This window comes from Scyliorhinus canicula, chromosome 3 (assembly GCF_902713615.1).
Source record: "Scyliorhinus canicula chromosome 3, sScyCan1.1, whole genome shotgun sequence".
Lineage (NCBI taxonomy): Eukaryota > Metazoa > Chordata > Chondrichthyes > Carcharhiniformes > Scyliorhinidae > Scyliorhinus > Scyliorhinus canicula.
The window spans coordinates 132,608,859-132,631,194 of record NC_052148.1 but is presented as its reverse complement, the minus strand read 5'-3'; the positions used below and the strand labels follow the sequence as shown (position 1 = coordinate 132,631,194).

Sequence of the window (22,336 nt, the reverse complement as noted above, 5' to 3'; positions counted from 1 at the left end):
TTTTCTCTCTGACATCCAGTCCCTTCCTGGTGACTCAGACCTTGGTCACATCTGGAAAAAATCTAACTCAAACTTCAACCTAATTCAAACTGCCTTCACCTCTCCTTTTGGAAGGTTTTAACAATTAAAAATATTTAGAACTATTCATCTTTATGAAAATATTTTGCTTAAATTATACAGGACCACTTGCACCGAGTTTAAACGTGTTGTTCACTTAGAATTTGGAAAATTAAAAAAATTATTTTGAAAAGTATTAAAGTAAATCAAAGTTGAAAAAGGTTCACCTGGCAGCACGGTGATGCAGTGCTTAGCACTGCTGCCTGACGGCACCAAGGACCCAGGTTTTATCCCGGCCCTGGGTCACTGTCCGTGTGGAGTTTGCACATTCTCCCCGTGTCTGCATGGGTGTCGCCTGCACAACCCAAAGATGTGCAGAGTAGGTGGATTGGCTATGCTAAATTGCCCCTTAATTGGAATTTATTTTTTAAAAAGATTCATCTTGTAATCCGTTAGGTAAAAAATTCTAAATATCCACAACAATGTAGCACTGTAGCAAATATGGAAATAAGGATAGAAATTGGTTTTCAGTTATTTATCTTTGCACTTTTAGCTTACAAAATGATGTATTCTTTTGTCCCGTCTGTCAAATCAGTAGGGATTTGGATTTGTACCAGCTGGATCAGGAGACTGAATGGAGATAAGATTAGCGAAGTGGGTGGGAATAAATCTGACGGTTGATATGTTATGCAAATATGTTGTTTATGCACTTGTGTGTCCAATTATACTGCATGTATAAATTAAATCACAGGAGGCAAATCAAACTCCAGTCATAGCAATTAAAGGAGCAGATATTCCAGCAAAATGTCAATCAAATGTTACATCGGGAGATTCTTCCACCCTTCCTTATCACGAACACATCTTATTTTCAAACCACTGCTCAGAGAATTTGGTATAAAATCTCCCGACCAATGTTGACTGCAGAGAATTTAAAACAAATTGCATATGCAACATTTGGGTTCATCAGACCAAGTCACTGGAGTACCATATTTTCTATGTGAAAATACAGAATACATTTTATGCAGAGGCAGAGTAGCACAGCACACAGGGCATATATATCATACATGGTATATGCGTGACGCCATGTTGAATTAAGGTCAGAAAATCATGCCCATGATTTATTCAAATGGCACATTGCCAATCTTTGTGCCGCATTCAGGATGAAACAAAAGTCCTCCATTGTGCCCCGTCTGCATGTGCCAGCAGTTTGTTTGTCAAAAAAGCTTTGGTACTGACCTAAGAGCAAGTCCACTGCCCTTTTGTCTAGACAAGCCTAGAGAGAGGAAGCATAATACTGACAAAAATTAGACTGTTTTTGAAAATGGTTCATTTCTTCACATCCACCAACTCCACAGCGCAAGGTATATTCCCAACTGAATCATTTTCCTGTAATTTATCAGAGTAAAGAACCTTGTTCAAATAACAAAATATGTCCACCACAGACAAGAGTCAAAATGTCACTCGGGGCCAGGATTTCCAGTGACGTCTTCAATCGGTCTTCCCTAACTAATGGGTCACCTAATGTATTACAGTATCTGGCTTTTTTTTGGCCCATAGTTGAAACTAGATTTTTATTTAAAAAGAGAACGATTCCTCAACTTTATCACCAAGTATACAATCCTCTCTCCGTTTGAGGTGCACAACAATGAAAGCTGAATGAATATTATACAACTCTGATGTCTTGCAACTGAAGTGAATATTTTCATCATGCAGCAGGCATGATTTATTTATTGCATGGCAGTGACTGCATGATTTTGGAAAGAGCATTTCCCTATAAAGGGACAAATTATCATTCATGGAGGGTGTTATGGAAGTGAATCTATTGGTTATTCATGAATACATTTACCTTAAACAGCTGTAGAAATGTTCTAATCGTCAATATATTTTACAGATTACAATCTAAATCAAACTAAAACAATGGGCAAAATAATTGCTGAAAATTTGAGAATATCACAATGCTTTTCTTTATTCTAAACAATTCACTGTCAATTTTGCAACTGAACACTTGCTAAAAATGAACAAAACCATGCCAGTTCCTTCATCAACATATTCTTCAAAGACAACAACCTGTGTAGCTTGTTCATGAGAAGCTCTCTACTATATCAGGAATACAGAAGATCGTATTTTGGTGCCAAATTTACTGTGCTTTCCTCTTTTAAAAAAGGTCACGCCACATCACAAATGCTTTGGTGTTCGATCAACATCACCACATACTGTTCAGTGCCCAGAATTGTTGCTTAACAAGTCAACTCCCTGACAGATGTCATTGTATGAGCCTATCATTATTCAGTAATAGTTCAATAAAATATGGCCTTAAAATATGCCCTTGGTTCAGTTGAGTGAGAAGGTCACTGGTCATGCGGAGACCCTAATATTTTGCACTGAAATGTCAGTGCTCTACTGCTTTGCTGGAACAGCCATCTTTCAGATCAGATGTCAAACTGAAGCTTCGTCTATTTGTTCTTGTGATCCTGGAAGACAAGGATTCTACAACATTATTGAAAAACTATATTAAAAAAGGTTGACTGGATTCTTATAAAATTGGTATTCGTGATGTTTTGCTTTGTGCAAAATGGCAGCTACATTTCAAAATTAATTTCTGTCTTGGTTTGATATTTAAAAGTTTGCAAAGGAAGTCTGTGTGCGCAAACTAAACTTGTGGATTTTGAGAGAGATTGTTTTTCGAAGAAACCAATAAGGCACTTTAGAGTACAAATCTTCTTTATTCTTTCTTTTGTAAAGGTATCGCTGCTCCAAGTATTGAAGTATTTTACGTACATTTTGCAACAACTGCGAAAAGATGTGGAAAATTAGATACAAATTCTTTCCCCCTCCCCAACCTATTTGTATGTCAATCAGTTTTCTTCTCGTCCTTAAAGTCCTTGCGTCTCTGTTTTCAGGGAGCAGTCCCAAATTGAGGTTGAAGACCGAACAATTATAGAATTATTCAGGGTACAGGAGGCAGCCAATCAGCCCAGCGGGTCTATGCCCGCTCTCCGTGGATCAATCCAGGTCACTCCTTGTTCCATCCCTATAGTCGACAGGTTAATTGCCTTCAAGTGCCCGTCGAATTTCCTTTCAAGATCATTCATGGCATAGGGCACTGCCCTGGGCTTGAAAAAGTGAATAACCTAAGGATTTACATACAACTTTACAGCAGTACCGTGCAATGCGCTCAATTCATCCTTGACCATGTCCGGATACTATCTGGCAGCAGCCTCGGTCACCCTAGTGTGCTTGACTTCATCCCCACTTCAACTTAATTTTGCTGAGCCAGTCCCGCCCTAGTAAACTCGACCCCCTCCCTTTAACCACAAGGAGGCGTGCCCTTGCTCCTTGACCATTATACAATACAGACTTCCACCACCCAAAGCTAAGGTATGTAGTCTCTGGTGTACATCCGAAGATTCATCTCTGCTGGAGTAGGGACTGGCATTCGGTTAGAGTTCCATGTCAACTTGTAGGTCTCTTCATTAAACACAAATACGAAGGCTCATGTGTGCAACTCCATCTTGATTTTGTCATCGACCACGACTATGGTAAAAATAGATTCTGCTGGTGCCTCATTCACATTAAAACTGCTGCAAGCTTGCTCCTCTACCTGCTCCAAGCTGGCTAAATGATGTGTAGCTGATTGACGCTGCTTCTAAGTTAAACTTTCTTGCTCAGTCTTCACATCACTGCATTTCTCCATTAAATGTCCCTTCTTGTTGCACCGGTGACAAACAGCATCCCTGAAATTGCAGTGATTTGCATTGTATGGTCCACCACACCAAAAACACAACAGTGTTCACCTTTTTGTTCACAACCTCTTTCTTCATTTAATGCATCTCTCCCGTCTGGGCACCAACATTAGCCTTCTGAATATCTTTAGCATTAGTGGCAGCTATTTCTTTGCCCTGCAAAATTTTCAGCGCCTTCTTAAAAGTCAGTGTGACTTCACCCAACAATCGACGCTGAATGCTGTCATGGTTAATGCCACAGACCAACCCATCTCTGAGCATAGCTTCTAAAACTTTTGGAAAATCACAGTTTTCTGAAAACTGATATCATTCTACCACAAAATTGGCTACCGATTGATATGCTTTCTAAAATTGGTCATAAAATTTGAATCTTTGAACCACCAAGAGTTTTGGGTTATGGTGATCAGGACCAGAGCAATTAAATCTGCAAATAAATATGCCATGGCTTCTGTGGCATGGCCTGATTCCACATCAACTCAAACTTTACCCCGCATACACTCAGGACAATTGAGCGCCCATTCACCTAATCTTCTATTCCATTTGCTGAAAAGAAATGTTGCTAAAAACCTATCCACATATTCTCGTTGAACTCACTTTTCTCATTGAACTCACCAACCACCCTGAATAAGTTCATGGAGCTGCTACCTTGAAATTCTGTCCAATAAACCCACACTGAAAACTAGCTACTCCCTGAATGTAACCTTGTGTTGCCACGCTAAGCATCGGAAAATGTTGGGGTTTATTTTTGCCATTTTCTTCTCATTGCCAAAAAGCTGTGGTAACTTGAGACCACAAAGTAGGTAGGTGGAATGCATTGTTTAAAAGAAGGAACTTCCTTCAATTCGTTTTTCCCCCAAAGGGGCAATTTTGCGTAGCCAATACATCTGTTCTGCACATCATTGGGTTGCAATGGTGAGATTGTTCAACCTCCACACGGACAGTGACCTGGGACCGGGATCGACCCATGGTCCTTGGCAACGTGAGACAGCAGTGCTAACCACTGCACCACCATGTGGCACCCCCATCCCCCCCTTATATAAATAACAACGTTTTGGCAATAGCAGTAACTTAGTAGCAACAATAATAACTATGCAAACAGGGACATTTGTCAAAGAGGTCTTGCTTACAGATCATCCTGTTGCAGATTGAAAAGCCCCCCAAAGTTTACACATGCTCAGAGTCCTCAACAGACACCAGAAAAACAATTACCCAGGAAAAAGGCTTACAAGAACACGCTGTACTCAAATTCTCAAAAAACACAGGTTGGTTTCTCAGCTCCCCTCTGTCAATAGTGGCATTCCAGAGGCGGCAGAGAATCCAGAGTTGGCAAAAAAGTTCAAGGTCCAAAGTAAAAGCAGTTAGATGCTCTCACTTCCTCTTTTTCTCTGCAGGACACACCTAGCTGCTTTTGATGTGGTCAAGAGTGGTCAGATGTTTATGAACATTTTGGTTGGTTTCACAGCAGGGTACTTGAGATCCATTCAAGCATGAAGGGAAATGAAATTAAACAATCCAGACAGTTGGCCCTGTGCAAGCATTCAATCGCAGCCTAGTAAAACCAATTTACAATTGATGTGAATGAAAACATTGCGGATCAATAATCTGAGTGGGTTTAAACCCTGCTGATGTTGTTTTCACTTTCCAGAAATCTACAACTGCTTTCTGTGCCTGTGCCAGCAGCTGGAGGGCACAGGTAAGTTTGGGAATGGGGGGGGTCTCTGGTGGTGGGGTGTGGGGATGGTCCCCCGCGGGGACAGTCTACCGGTGGTGGGGAGGGTCTACCGTTGGTGGGGAGGATCTCTGGTGGTGGGGGGGACGGGTGCCTGGTTTGGGCGGGTGAAGAGAAAGGTCCTGGTTAGGGCGGGGGAAGGGGGTGGGTCTCTGGAGGGGGTGAGGTCACCCTCATACTGTGAGATCGGAGGGCGACCCAGCAAATCCCACGGTGGGGGTGGGGGGGGGAGGGGAAAGTTGCATTTTGGGGGATGGCGAGTTGCCCAATCTCTCTCTCAGGCTGCCCACTCGAAATGGCAGTCCCACACAATCTCCGTCATGCATAAAGTTGCATGGCCAAGGGATAGGTAATCGCCTCTGGGATCCCACTCCCACTACAAGTAAGTGCAAATCAGAGGTGATTAATCTCTGGCAGGAGAGCTCAGCCTGCTAAGCTTTTGAAATGCTGAGAAGCAATCTATGATTTCTACTTCGGAAAGCAAGGCATGAATTTTAACTGTGCCCAGAACATGTCAAGACTTGAAAAGAACATGTTTTTTCTTGTACTGAAAGCTGACCAGAGTTGGCTGCATCAGCTAATGATGTGAACTCTATCATGCATAAGACAAAGGGCAGAAAATACCCCTTCAGAGGGTCTTGAAAAACATGCAAGCTTGTTGAACATTTATGGATGAATGATGAAGTAATTGCAAGCCAATCTAGTGGGGTAAAAACGGGTTTCACCACATATGACGCACGGTTAGTCACAAAGGGTACAAAGAAAGAGCTTGTTGGACCTCAGGATGCACATCCCAAGAGTGCAAGACCACGGCGGTCAACTGGGCACAGCAAGAGACATGCTGCAGTCAATCAGAAGCCCATGACTAATGTTCAACTGAACTGACTGTACATCACTGCTTTTGTTAAGTATCACGCTTTGTACTTATCATGAAATACCAACTTACCTATATGAAGAGTGTTTGTCATTCGTCGTAAATTAGTCTTTAATCCGGATTTAGCTGGAAATCTACAGTTCTACAGACAAGAGCAGAACAGGAGGCCGATTTCCAGGAGATTTGTACATTGACCAAAGCGTCAATCCTCAGGATATCTGCAGGCAAATGCTTCCAACTGTTTACTGGTCACCTGCAGGCAGATCCACTAGAGAGCCCCAAGCGTGAGGAATTACCAGTCCTATCAGCTGTATGGCGCCTCAATTTTGTGTTGCTTTCTCCTTCTCTGCCACCTCAGCAATACACAGTTTTCAGAGTGGGTCTGTCAGCCACCCTAAAGCACGGTAGCATAGTGGTTAGTACAGTTGCTTCACAGTTCCAGGGTCCCAGGTTCGATTCCCGGCTTGGATCACTGTCTGTGCGGAGTCTGCACGTTCTCCCTGTGTGTGCATGGTTTCTTCCGGGTTCTCCGGTTTCCTCCCACAGTTCAAAGATGTGCAGGTTAGGTGGATTGGCCATGATAAATTGTCATTCGTGTCCAAAAAGTTTAGGTGGGGTTACTGGGTTACGGGTATAGGGTGGTGGTGTGGGCTTAAGTAGGGTGCCCTTTCCAAGGGCCGGTGCCGACTCAATGGGACGAATGGCCTCCTCTGCACTGTAAACTCTATGATTCTATGATGATTCTATGATTCACTTTGGACACTCTTGATTGCCTCTCCTGCATTCCAAACAGCCAGCCATGCCCGATCGATTGGCGCTCCTGAAGATAATGTAATTGGCAGCCCACTTTTTTTTTTTTTAAACAGCGCAGTACGGGCCCTTCGGCCCTCGATGTTGCGCCGACCCGCGAAACCATCTGAAGCCTATCTGACCTACACTATTCCATTTTCATCCATATATCTATCCAGCGACCACTTAAATGCCCTTAAATTTGGCGAGTCTACTACTGTTGCAGGCAGGGCGTTCCACGCCCCTAATACTCTCTAAGTAAAGAAACTGCCTCTGACATCTGTCCTATATCTACCACCCCTCAATTTAAAGCTATGTCCCCTCGTGTTGGTCATCACCATCCGAGGAAAAAGACTCTCACTGTCCACCCTATCTAACCCTCTGACTATCTTATATGTCTCTATTAAGTCACCTCACAGCCTTCTCCTCTCTAACGAAAACAACCTCAAGTCATTGAGCCTTTCCTCGTAAGATCTTCCCTCCATACCAGGCAACATCCTAGTAAATCTCCTCTGAACCCATTCCAAAACTTCCACATCCTTCCTATAATGTGGTGACCAGAACTGCACGCAGTACTCCAGGTGCGGCCGCACCAGAGTTTTGTACAGCTGCAGCATGACCTCGTGGCTCCGAAACTCAATCCTCCTACTGATAAAGGCTAGCACACCATATGCCTTCTTAACAGCCCTATTAACCTGGGTGGCAACTTTCAGGGATCTATGTACCTGGATGCCGAGATCTCTGTTCATCTACACTACCAAGAATCGTGCCATTAGCCCAGTACTTTGCATTCCTGTTACTCCTTCCAAAGTGAACCACCTCACACTTTTCTGCATTAAACTCCATCTGCCACCTCTCAGCCCAGCTCTGCAGCTTATCTATGTCCCTCTGTAACCTATAACATCCTTCAGCACTATCCAAAACTCCACCGACCTTCGTGTCATCTGCAAATTTACTAACCCATCCTTCTGCACCCTCTTCCAGGTCATTTATAAAAATGACAAACAGCAGTGGCCCCAAAACAGATCCTTGCGGTACACCACTAGTAACTGAACTCCAGGATGAATATTTACCATCAACCACCACCCTCTATCTTCTTTCAGCTAGCCAATTACTGATCCAAACCACTAAATCACCTTCAATCCCATACTTCCGTATTTTCTGCAATAGCCTACCGTGGGGAACCTTATCAAACGCCTTACTGAAATCCATATACACCACATCAACCGCTTTACCCTCATCCACCTGTTTGGTCACTTTCTCAAAAAACTCAATAAGATTTGTGAGGCATGACCTACCCTTCACAAAACCGTGTTGAGTATCGCTAATCAACTTGTTCTTTTCAAGATGATTAAACCGTATCTCTTATAACCTTTTCCAACATTATACCCATAACCGAAGTAAGGCTCACAGGTCTATAATTACCAGGGTTGTCTCTACTCCCCTTCTTGAACAAGGGGACCGTGTCGCGTCTTTTCGTCCGACGTCACTTCGTCCAACGACACTTCGTCCACGTCTTTTGGTCCAACGTCATTTTGTCCGCCCGTCTTTTGGTCCAACGTCACTTCGTCCAATTATCCAATTACAAATTAACTCCGTATAAAACCATTTAATTGATAAAATGCAAGTACAATACAGCAAGTGAATTTAATTGCTAAAATGCAAGTAATCGATAAAATGCAAGTAAAATGCAAGTTGAAAAATGCAGTTAAAAAGTTAAAAAATCTAAAAATGCAGTTAAAAAATCTAAAAGTTTACTAATTACTTAAAATTCCCGAAATTACTTAAAATTGATGTAAATTGTAAATTCCCGAAATTCCCTAAAAGTTAGATTTCCAGAACTGTACCCGAGAGAGAATAATGGGGAGAGGACAAGATGATTTGATATTCTACAATTCCGACAGACAGGGAGTCTAATTGGATTTAGACAATGAGTGCAGTTCTGAAAGAAGCAGGTTTAAACTCGATTTTCGTCGAGTGATTAAAACCTCTGGTTGGCAGTGGGTTCTGACATTACAGGTCTGAAATGATCAAATATTCCATCAGATACAATGGCTCTCATCACGCTGGAGCATACATGGGTGAATATCCTGCAGCTTATCTTAATAATGCCTGGAGATCTAGCAGCACAAATGCAGAACTCAACCTCAAGAGGCGAAATAGGTGGAGAGGATCCTTGAGCAGTAACATTGAAAAACTAAATTAAACTATTTGTAATTGGATAATTGGACGAAGTGACGTTGGACCAAAAGACGGGCGGACAAAAAGACGTTGGACCAAAAGACGTGGACGAAGTGTCGTTGGACGAAATGACGTCGGACGAAAAGACATAGCACCCAAGGGGACAACATTTGTTATCCTCCAGTCTTCCGGCACTATTCCTGTCGACAAAGACGACATAAAGATCAAGGACAAAGGCTCTGCAATCTCCTCCCTGGCTCCCCAGAGAATCGTAGGATAAATCCCATCTGGCCCTGGGGACTTATCTATTTTTACACTTTCCAAAATTGCTAACACCTCCACCTTGTGAACCTCAATCCCATCTAGCCTGGTCAACTGTACCCAAGTATTCTCCTCGACAACATTGTGTTTCTCCAGTGTAAACACTGACAAAAAATATCCATTTAACGCTTCCCCTATCTACTCTGATTCCACACACAACTTTCCACTACTATCCTTGATTGGCCCTAATCGTACTCTAGTCATTATTTTGTTCCTGATACCTATATACCTTGGGGTTTTCCTTGATCCTATCCGCCAACGACTTTTCGTGTCTAGGAGGCTAACGTCTAACAATCCACACATCCGGACTTGCAACCCAGAAATCAGCCGTGACCTTGAGCACAAGTTCTTGTGTGTGCTTTGGGATGCGGGGTTATTTTCTGTCTGTAGGCAAATGTGATGAATGCACTGCCTTAGAAGTGTGTTGGAGGCAGGTCTAATTGATGTATTCAAGAGGACATTAGTTGATTACTTGAATAGAAACAATGTGCAGGGGTGGTTTGGGGGGGGGGGGCAGGGAATCGCACTAAGTCATAATGCTCATTCGGAAAGCCAGTGCAAACATGATAGGCCGAATGGCCTCCCTCGGCACCATAATATTTCTGTGATTTCCATCTCATACACATTTTGGGGCAAATGTGAAAATCAAGAGCGATATTTTTGTATTACTATGCATACAAACAGTACACAATCATTTTGTTTGTAGTTTCATAATGCACCACTAGGTGGTGAATGCCATTTCAGTTCATTCGTATTAAGGTGCTAACAATTGGTGTATCCACATCATCACAGCCTGCGAGATGGTCAGTAGAGATTAACCTCTTATGCGTATTCCACCAGCAAAGGCAAAGTTGCCATGCCAGTTTTCTTGAACTGCAGAGGTAGTGCAATAATCATTGAAAAATCTGTATTTTAAAAAATGACTCTGCATTGGTGCGAAGAAAGATTTTCCGAAGAGACAAAGAGGTTGGGTATGAAAAATTGATGTCCCTGAACAGTACTACTGTATTATTTATTATTTATAGACAGTCTGCCCGGGACCTGTTTGTGGCCAACGAACAAGCAGAAGAATAGCCAGGTAGCCAAGAATCAGAGGAAAGTAGGCGAGGCGGGGATGGAGGGCTAGACCCGGGGTGGGGGGGGGGGGGGGGGGGGGGGAGCGGGGAGCAAAAGGCTAACCACACGAGAAGGGGAGGGGGGTAAGGGGGTGGAATAGGGAAGAGACAGGGAATGGGGGGGGGCGCAAGGGAATGACAGCTGAAAGGAGGGCACAGGAAACAATAACAAACATGGCATCTACAGGAGCAGAGAGCAAGGAAAATCCGGGGACGAACGGCTGAAGCGGAGGTGATCGCGAGACGACAACGGCAGCGAAAACCGTCCGGGAGAAGCAAGCGGCAACACCAACACCAGATCCAGATTTTTTTTGTTGTATTTGGTTTTTTTTGTGCGTGTTCCCTTCTCTTCTGTGTATATATGTATTCTATTATGTTTACATAATGGAACATGTACTTTATTCAAAATCCCAATAAAAACATTTATATAAAAAAATATAAACAGTCAATGTGCATTAATGGTGTCATGTGATCGCCTAAACTATTGTGCTTGCAGTAGGTAATCTAAGCCTTTCCTTCACTCTGCCGGGCAGTAATGATCATGTCGGTGGTACTTCTCGTTGGGAGAAAACTGCACTGTGACTCTGGAAGGAGTTGCCTGTCCAATGGGAAGAGGTCGTTGAAAAGGATCCTTGCACTAATCTTCCCTCCCATCAGCCAAGCATAACCAACAACATGCAACCATACATCTCGTACATCTCCACTACATCCAAAGGAAAAGTTAAACTGCCTTAAACAACCTCCAAAAATAAAAAGTAAACCAGAATTCAGATGTCCACGAAGTTACAACTATTAGAGCAATAGATATTAGCTAAACCTTACAGCACAGAATCAAGGTAGCATTGTGGATAGCACAATTGCTTCACAGCTCTAGGGTCCCAGGTTCAATTCCGGCTTGGGTCACTGTCTGTGCGGAGTCTGCACATCCTCCCAGTGTGTGCGTGGGTTTCCTCTGGGTGCTCCGGTTTCCTCCCACAGTTCAAAGATGTGCAAGTTAGGTGGATTGGACATGATAAATTGCCCTTAGTGTCCAAAATTGCCCTTAATGTTGGGTGGGGTTACTGGGTTATGGGGATAGGGTGGAGGTGTTAACCTTGGGTAGGGTGCTCTTTCCAGGAGCCGGTGCAGACCCAATGGGCCGAATGGCCTCCTTCTGCACTGTAAATTCTATGATCTATGATCTATTCAGACCACCTAATCTATGCAGACATTTAGCTCCACATACACAGATACCACAGAATGGCATGAGATTAGTACATAAAAGAATTGCGGCAGCCTTTGACTTCAACAAGAGATCCAGAATATGATTTTATTGTTAAATTTTAGATTTTATTGAAATTATGAATTTAGCCTTGCTATGGCACAACCCACCCAAAATAAAATAAAATATAAACAAACACCTGGAGTGAATAGAAATATTAAGCCCCAGCTCTAAATTATTATTTGCAAATTAAATATTTATTTCCTTGCAAAAAGAAAAGAAATCTGTTTGAATTATCATCCAAATCCAAACCGTAATTCTTGCTCGTTCATAGGGACTATATCAATTATTGAACTATATTAAACAACTTTGTATTCACATGTAATTTTTGAACTCTATCAAATGAAAATTCATGGTACAAAAAAACACCCTCAAGAGTAACCTTCAAAACTGTTTTGAAATTTAAAAAAAAATACAGTGAATAAACTAGAGAGGAGTTAAGGACCTGGAGGGTAGCTTTCACTTCCTGAAAGCATTTTTTAAAAAAAACTTGGATTTGCTCTAGGAATGCTGTAACCTGCAGGGCTACAGACCAAAATCTGGAAAGTGGGATTAAGCTGGACGGCTCTTTTTGACTGGCACAGACATGTACAAGAGTCATACAGTACTGAAGAGGCCCTTCGGCCCATCAAATGTGCACCAAACAAACAATGCTAAATCTACACTAAACCCACATTCCAGCACTTGGGTCATAGCTTTGAAAATACAGACATTTCAAGTACTCATCCACATACTTAAAGGTTGTGGGGTTTCCGGTTTCTATCACTCCTCCAGGCAGCACATTGCAATCTCCCAATACCCTCTGGGTGAAAATAGTTTTCCTCTAATCCCTGTACCCTCACCTTAAAATTATGCCCCCTCGCTTTTGAACCTTCACCTGAGGGAAACAGTTGCTGCCTATCCACCGTGCCCATACACCTAATAATCTTATACACCTCAATCAGATTCTCCCTCAGCCTGGTCTGCTCTAAAGAAAACAAACCGAGTCTATCCAACCTTTCTTCATATCTCAAAATGTTCCTCGCAGACAACATCCTGGTGAATCTCCTCCACATCCTCCCCAGTGCAATCACATCTTTCCTACAGTGAAAACTATTTATTCTGCGGCCGAGGTAACATACACAGTACGTACATAGACAAAAAAATAATCAACAGAGAATATTGACAAACGGTACATCGACAATCCGTGACTGATTACAGTGCGGAACAAGGGGCCAAACAAAGCAAATACATGAGCATGAGCAGCATAGGGCATCATGAATAGTGTTCTTGAAAGGAACAGATCAGTCAGAGGGGGAGTCATTGAGGAGTCTTGTAGCTGTGGGGAAGAAGCTGTTTCTATGTCTGGATGTGCGAGTTTTCAGACTTCTGTACCTTCTGCCTGATGGGTCTGGAAGAAGGCAATGCCTGGGTAGGAGGGGTCTCTGATAATGCTGTCTGCCTTCCTGAGGCACGGGAGGTGTATACAGAATCAATATGGGGATGGCAAGCTTGTGTAATGCGCTGGGCTGAGTTCATCACACTCTGCGGTTTCTTGCCATCTTGGACCGAGCAGTTGGTTTACCAGGCTGTGATGCAGCCAGATAGGATGCTCTCTATCACACATCTGTAGAAGTTTGTGAGAGTTGATGCAGACATGCCAAATTTCTTTCGCTGCCATAGGAAGTAGAGGTGTTATTGGGCTTTCTTGACTGTTGCATCAACGTGAGTGGACCAGGACAGACTGTTGGTGATGGTGACCCCCGGGAACAGTTAGTGAGGAACTATAGTGAGGCAACCAGAACTGCTCACAGTTCTGTGGCCTAACCAAAGTTTTGTACAGCTCCAACATAACCTCCCAGTTCTTATACCAGCTTGCCAACTTTCCTTGGATTCCATGTGCTTTTACCTTCTTTATCAGTCTCCCATGTGGAACCTTTCAAAGGCTTTGCTGAAATCTGTATAAACTACATCAACTGCACTACTCTCATCTACACAGCTGATCACTTTGTTGAAAAGGTCAAAATTTGTTAGGCATAACCTCCCTCTGATAAAGTCATGCTGACTATCCCTGATTAAACCTTGCCTCTCCAAGTGAAGATTAATCCTCTCCTTCAGACTTTTCTCCCACGGTTTCCCTACTACTGATGTGTGACTCACTGGTCTGCAATTCCCTGGTTCATCTCTTCCACCCCTTCTTGAAAAGTGGAACCACATTAGCTGTCCTCCAATCCTCCGGCACCTCCCCAGGGGTCAGGGGGAAATTAAAAATTTGGGTCAGAGCCCCTGTATTTTCCTCCCTTGACCATCACAGCAGCCTGGGATACAACTCATCTGGACCTGGGGATTTGTCCACTATTAAACCCACCAAAGCCTTCAATACCTCCCTGCTCTCTACGTCAAACTGTTCCATAATCACTGTCCCTCTCTCTGAATTCTGCACCTACACTCGCCTTCTCCTGAGTGAAGACAGATGTGAAGTCCTCATTTAACATCCCACCAATATCCTCCAGCTCCATGCACAATTTGTCGCCTTGGTCTCTAATGGGCCTGACTTTTTCCCTGATTATCCTCTTCCCCTTAATATACTTATAGAATATTTTAGGATTCTCCCTAATCCTACGCACCAGTGCTTTGTCATGCTCCCTCATTGCTCTCTTAATTGCTTTCTTAAGTTTTGCCCCACACTTTCTGTACTCCACTAAAGCCTCCACTGATTTGCTCCCTTTGCAACTGCTAAAAGTCCCTCTTTTCTTTCTTATCCAGTCCTGAATATTTCGAGACATTCAGGGTTCTCTGGGCTTGTTGTTCCTATATTTTGCCCTAATGTTGGCCTGTGCTCCTATTTCGTTTTTCAATGTCCCCCACTGTTCTGCTGTAGTTTTCCCCACAAGTAGCTGGTCCCAGATCCTGCCTTATTTTAATAAGAAGTGCTGAATCTACTCCTTCTGTGCCATAAATCTTCTATGATTCTGTTTCAATGAATGGCCATGACCACATCCTAATTTTATATATGTATAAAATTAAAACATTTCATAACAGTAATGAAAGTACAGGTGATATACCTCTCAGTTGCTTACATTCCGCCCACATACTCACTGTCCACTGGTAACAAGTCATCCTAGGTTACATTCCATGTATTAAATCACTTCAGTTATATTTCAAATATTGAAAATCCACATAATATACAAGGAGATGAAAGGTGGTTTTACAATTTGAGTCTTTCCACCCTAATCATGCACCCCTCCCCCTCCTCCCCACACCCCACTTAACATCATTGCTGCACCATCACAAATATAGCCTGGTTTTTAAATTATTAAACACTAGATCATTCCGCATGCAGAACAAGATGTCTGAAGTTTTACCTACCCTCATAATTCACAATAATGATGGCCAGCTTGTAATCTTTCCCCAGCATCATTGCGTGAACAGGCACACAAGTAAATTCCCACCCTTACATTCAGTTAATAAATGGGAACTCATGTGAAAGAGATCATGGTTAGACAATACTCAGAGAGCAGCCTTCCGGGTTATGTCTGGTGAAACCCGCTCATTCTTAATAAGACTACACAAGATAGAGACTGATCATTTGGTGCATTCCGCCTTCCTTTCTGCTCAGCACTTCATGTTGCTATGACAACCAAAAAGGATCGTCTCCCTGCAGTTCCTCAGCAAAACAACCACGTGACCGAAGAGATACAGTATTGTGAGGCAATTTATTTTTATTGATTAAATTGAAATACTTGCAAACATCAAACAAACCAAAGGATAAAAAGGTTCTTGTCCAGTATGGTGGGCAGTTATTAAAGTGAGGTAAAAGGATGCAGCCCGTTTATTACCCATCTACTCATAGCACCAAGACAATACTTCTGAAAATTTAAATCTCCCTAAGGCACCAAGTCACCTTCAAGCATTCTTTGCGCAATCTCTCCTCTATCCGTAATTTCAAACAAAATCTAACACTTTAGTTAGCAGCCGGAAACAATATTTCTACATTTTATGCAGAAATTACAATCACGGTCATGTCTGAAAACCATGATTAGGATAAAGTACACTGGAGACTACGTCACAGCTCCATCACAGAACTGTAATCTTTTCTGAGAAATGTTCACACACAGCCACATTTAATGCAGCTGTCACTACATTTAATTTTTAATTGTAAAATTGTATGCTGCCATAATCAGTGTCATCTCACTTTGTGTAAGTGAAATCCTACACATTACTTCATTTAACACAAAAAACAAGTTTGAACACTGAAACCCACGCAATTGTTATAAATCTCAATAAATTTATGCGGAATAACGAATGGTGAGATGAATTACAGACATGTGAAATCCAAAGATCGTTTTGGGTTGCCATTAATCCTGCACATAAAAGACCATTAACATTTGTAATTCACTGCAGCCTATTGGGAGCGGAAAGCATTTCATGAAAAATTGATTCATGGTTTGACAAGTGAAGAAATGAAGAACATGAGCAACAGCAAAACTTAAATGACGGAAAATTGGCAGAGATAATCTTCAAATTGAGACAGAATGCAACAGCTTGCATCACACCAATGTTTAGAAAATGTAGTGAAAAATGACAACGTAGATGCATTTTTCAAACTTTTTTCTCAGGAACCACTTTTGCCAATCGGCCAACCTTTGGGAGCCACATTGGCCGATCTTTGGGACCCAGGCCGCGTTTGCTTACCTTTATTATGAAAGTGGAGCCTGTTTGGTCCTGACAAGTGCACTCCAAACAGATTCACAGTGAGAATGAAAAATGCAACCTCACACATGTAGGTCATTGTGAAGGACAATAACAAAATGCTTGTTTTACTCAGCACTGGCTACTCCAGAATGCTGACAGCTTCATGGGCTTTTGGTGTGTTTTTAATGTGCTGTCACATGTCAGGTACAGCAGCTTAGTCTCATCATGGGAGTCAGCTGTATATTAATAACTGATTCTTGGGTCTCAATCGCAAAAATAATTTTTCACCCACCACTTCTCTTTCAAAATCTGAAACTTCTCCTCTCATTCCTTGCATATAACACACATGAGTATTGCATCCTTATTTGCATCGGTACAATTGACAAAACCATACCTCAAGAAATCATCTTTATACTGCTTTGTTCCCGATTGAAGTTTCTTCTTTGTAGGCTACTAATCAAAGGCCCTGGAGCTTTACACAGAATGAGCACTAGCACTGCTCTGTCCTGCAGCGGACTCTCCCGGGCAGCTTTCTACAGCAGATTCAGATGCAAGATCCTGGCCAGTAGGTTCACTGGCTGTCCATTCATCGTAACAAAACGATACATCTTCACAGTCCTCTTCCTTGATTGCTAGCAGCGAGAAAATGGAAGAGGTTCTCCTCTGTGATTTTGTGCCAAAACTATATACATACGGGATGCTTCATGTCAAGTGCAAGTGTAGGGCGCACTGACCTGCTCACTGCTGCCACTTAGGGTCAGAAGACTTCACATTTTGCTCTCATTTTAAAACTGGTAGCGGCCACAATCCTCGATTTAAATGTCGGTCGCAGCTGTTGGGCACTTCTCCCACAATCGGGATCACCACAGAAATCCCGCAACCAATTGGCTGTTGCGACCCTCTTGACATTTGCCCAGGACCGACTTGCACTAAATCTTGATGCAGACTACCTTGAGTCTGGTCTCTATGACGGAGTAGATAACGGGAACAAACACATTTCTATTACCTGTCTTTAGAACTAGATACACAATGGACGGAACTTTCCCAAAATTCGGCTAAGCATCAGTTCCACCGCAAAAACTGGTGCCAATCCCGCTGATGCATTCCGACTGTAATAATGAGGCACGTTGGGGGAAAACAAAGATCCCCATGTGAAAAATGCCATGTCTATGGAACTAGGTTTTGATTCGCCCGCCCTGGAGGTCATCTGAGCATTTCTATCAAGAGGGCACTACATTTAAACAGCTCCACAGCACTGGATCATAGTCAGACCAGGAGAATGGCAGCAAGAAGCCTGCTCACCGCTTCCCGGAGGAGGCCCTCACCTGTCGGTTTCATGCCCTAGAGGAGAGAAGGGGAACAATTTACCTTCAGGCCGGGAGGAGATCCTCCAGCAAGATCATGCACCTCACCTGGGAGATGGTGGGAGCACTGGTCAGTGCCAGCACCCTCCACAAGAGCGTGTGTGTGTTTGGGGGGGGGGTGCTGTACCCAAGGAAGATGAACAACCTATTCTATTCTGCCAGGGTAAGTGCTCCCTGTATTTTCTCTGCACGCCACCTTGCCGTCACCCCTCGCTATGTAACCTCAACCCCACGTGTTGCCAACGAGCAGGGCCCCAGCCTCCCACAAGCTTCTTCACCATCCATGGCACTCTTCTCCTCACAACCCTTCCCTGCTCATGCACCCTGCCCACACATGCCAGGTACCATCAACATCTGACCCGCCAGGCAACCAGCTAACATCATAACTATTTGTGGTAGTGCAGGATAAGCTTGCTCACACCCACCGTGAGCGAGTGAAGTGGGATGCCAGAGTTCAAGATCCTGACTCCTTTTGAGGAGACACCGCTGAAGTTCACAGGGGAGGAGTAGGAGGTCTGCGCTGAGAGTGAGGTGGGACTTTCATCCAGATGACCAAACTCAAGTGAGTTCTGTGTATCACAGACCATTGCCCTGGCCATGTACTAATATCATGTTCGTTTCCTTGCAGGAATATCACCCCATCAGCCTGGCCTGCCCGCCAGCAAGGCCCATGATACGGTCTCGGAGAAGATGTTAAAGGAGGGCACCGAATAAGCGTCACAGCTATCACCCGCATCACCCACCAGCACAGAGACACACACCTCGGTGGGTGACCTTAGCCGACAGGCTTCTGCGTCACTACCTGGTGAGCACATTGCTTCTGATGCACATCAAGTGGAGGTAGGAATGTCCAAGGGATCGGATAGTTGGAGTTCTGCTGGATCCCAAGACTCAGCTGTGCCCCATCTAGATGCCATGTATCTGGACATGTTCATCCCTTAGCTGTTTAAAGTGCATTGGCAGCGCCAGGAATGATAGAAGAGGGTATCAGTGACACTCCTGCGACAAGGCCAAATGGAGGAGTCCCAAAGCCGCCTGCTGCAGGCCATCTCCACATCTGATGTGCATTCTGGGACACACCTATACGCAGTGGAAGGGTACGCAAGCCTAAAGAATTGTGTGGGCACAGCATGGGCACAGGTGAAGATAGGTACTCACCGTTGGGGGCATTGTCATTTGTCACATGTTGATGTATCACTAAATTCAAAATTATTGTTGCTCACCACGTTCAATGCTTTAGAAACTTTAAATCCATCTCCCAGTGAAATGGCACGTCTCCCTATCAGATCACAGCTGTACACACTGGGACTCCATGCCTGTCAGACAGTTAGACCCTCTCAGTGCAAAGGTTTCATTCGCAGTGATAGGACTCGGGCATGATTCAGTGAAGCTGAGACCCTCACCCCAATCCCTCTAGAGCAAAAAAACAGAGGAATGTAGCACAGGACCTCGCTCAGATATGGGTTGGGCAGTCAGCCTGCTGGCAGCAGACTAACAGGAGTCAGGCATAAGCAGTACCTGAGGAGCATCACAGACCATTCTTCACTGCGAATCGTCATCATGTTCGTTCATTGAATAGGAAACAGGTACTCATGGGCATCCCAGCCCCAGCATGGAGATCGATATATCTGCCACCTTCATTCTATGGTTGCAGTGGGGTCACAACGTCCTGCCAGGTGGCGGTGAGGGCATCTCTAGCCCTCTGCCCATGCATGCCATCGCCCCCTCAGCGGGCCCTTCTTCGACGCCCTTTTGCACATCCTCCTCAGAGGACACAAGTTATTCCTCGAGGTCATCTTCAGGAAGAGGCTTGCCCCGCTGCCCAGCCAGGTTGTGGAGGGCACAGCAAATTACAATAATGTAGGAGACCCTCCGTAGGCCGTATGTTGCGCTGCGCCTGAGTGGTCAAGACAGCAGAACTTGATGAAAGTTCGGATTGCACTGTATGCACAGCAATCTGTGGCCTCCGCACTGATGTCATTAGCCACAACCGGAGGGGATATCCCTTGTCCCAAAGGAGTTATCCTTGTACCCTGATGTGTCCCTCAAAGACTCCAGGGATCTATGACTGGCCAAGGATGTAGCGGTCATGCACACTCCCTGGAATCTGATACACATTTGCATGAAACGCATCTGGTGCTCGAACACCAGCGAGTAGAACCCCTTCTGGTTGATGACGGGAACTCCCTGGTGCCATGGAGAGCAATATGGATGCAGTTTATCGCTCTCTGCACTGTGGAATAGCAGCAATCTGTCTAAACCCTGTCGCGCACTCATTCTGTTGGGCCTGTCCAGGTCCAAGTGCATGCAGTCCAGAACCCATGCATACAGTCCGTCCATCACAGATGCATTTATGGGCAGATGCCTGTGAAATACCACAGTGGTCCCTGTTGAACCCTCGAAGGACCCCGTGGCAAAGAGGTTCACTGCTGCCGTGACCTTGAAGGCCACAGGGAGCAGGTATCCCTCACCACCAAGTGGCACGAAGTCTGCAAGGCCATGGCTCAGGTGGAGCACAGTCTCCTTCATAAGGCTTTGATGGCACACGGTCTCGGACAGTTCTATGAAGGACACAGTGGTCTGGTAGACCCTAGAGAGAGGAGTGAAAGAAAGAGAGAAGAGTGAGTGGAGTGAGAGGAAAGAGAGAGGGATGAGAGAAGTGAGAGAAAGGGAGGAGTGAGAGGAGTGAGGGGGGAGGAATGAGAGGGAGAATGACTGAGTAAAGAGAGAGAGTGTGAGGAAATTGAGTGGAGAGTGAGTGATTGAGGAGTGAGTAAGGGAAAAGGGAGAGTGAGGAGTGAGGGAAGAGCGGGAGGGGTGAGCAATGAGTGAGTGAGTGTGTGTAGTTGATGTCACAGCTACTGACCATCATCATCTCCCCTGACCCATTGGCCTTTCTAACCTGGAAGCAGCTGGTCCCAGAGCTTCGCCAACAGCAATCGCACACTCACAGCTCACATGCACTCCCATCTCCAGAACAGTACTGCCCCGACCTAAGCCCTCACCCAGTTAAATTTGCCTGTAGCATTCAGTCTGAGTTTCCCCTTCTATAGTCCAATATAGTTTCAATCTTTGCTTCAGTTTTTCACTTTCTGGAACTGTTATTTCTCTTCACGGTTGAGCTGTGGCATCCCTTGTGATAATCAACTTTACAGAATTTGGTCCTGCTGAATGACCCAATCCAATTGAATTTCTTGTATCGTTCCAAATATCACAAACAGGAACTTCAAAATCACCAGAGCAGCTTCTGGTCAACACCCATTTTGTCTTGAACATAATCAAAACACAAAACTTCACATCCGGGCACATGCTTTGCATCAAGGTTTGTTGTTTTTCAAGTTGCGCTTCAGACCACAGGTATTCATTCTGCTTATAGACGGAATCCAGGCTTCCTTTTCTTGTCAACCGTGAATCTCATTTTGCAATTGTATAACTTCCCAATTCCTTGACACGTTGCTCCAAACTCCTCTCTGAGCTTCATACAAGACTTCACAGATTCACTTTCAATCCGATGTACAGCACCCCTAAGATTTGGGCAGCGAGAGGCTCATCATCCTCCTCGATCATAACAAACTCTACCTCTACATTCCAGTCCCCAGTTATCACATTCACAAGTCAGCATCCAACAGTTTGAAGCTGGGTTTTAGGATGCGTAAGGACAGAGGCTTTTGACATATTCAAGATGTACACTTGATTCTCTTTGTCTTCAGTTCCTCCCACAGTGCTCTGGCGCTGACATTATTGCCACTGCCTGAATCTGTAATGAGGTTCACTTCAATATCACCAACAATCACTCAAGTTTTTGTGATTGCTCGCACTGCCAGGAAACACGTACCCACGATTGCTATTCGTGTCCTCACTCTCGTCAGAGTCATAGAGTATTACAGCACAAGAGGAGGCCCTTCGGAATATGTACCTATGCCAGCCATCAAGCAGCTCTCTATTCGGATCCCATTTTCCAGCACTTGATCTATAGCCTCGAATGCTATGGCATTTCAAATGCTCATCTAAATGCTTCTGAAATGTTGACGGTTCCTGCCTCTACCACCCTTTCAGGCAGAGAGTTTCAGATTCCCACCACCCTCTGGGTGAAAAAGTTTTCCTCAAATTCCCTCGAAATCTCCTGCCTTTTACCTGAAATCTACGCCCTCTGGTTATTGACCCCTCTACTTCATTAGAAAGACGGAGGCTGAGGGATGACCTGATAGAGGTCTAAAGATTATGAGGG

General features: G+C 44.1%; 1 protein-coding gene across 13 annotated transcripts in view; it reads right to left on the bottom strand.

Annotated features, from left to right (window-relative positions):
- apbb2b (amyloid beta (A4) precursor protein-binding, family B, member 2b) overlaps positions 1-22,336 on the bottom strand; it is a 407,406-nt gene that overhangs the window by 193,594 nt on the left and 191,476 nt on the right. The window contains exon 1 of one of the 13 annotated variants that reach the window (XM_038791328.1): positions 15,419-15,609. The exons of 11 other annotated variants lie outside the window; for them this stretch is intronic. In XM_038791328.1, the coding sequence (XP_038647256.1) occupies positions 15,419-15,470 (52 nt within the window). In that variant the 5' untranslated portion in view covers positions 15,471-15,609. Of the gene's footprint in view, positions 1-15,418; positions 15,610-22,336 lie in introns of those variants that run through there. One more of the 13 variants, XM_038791329.1, reaches the window with a different exon arrangement.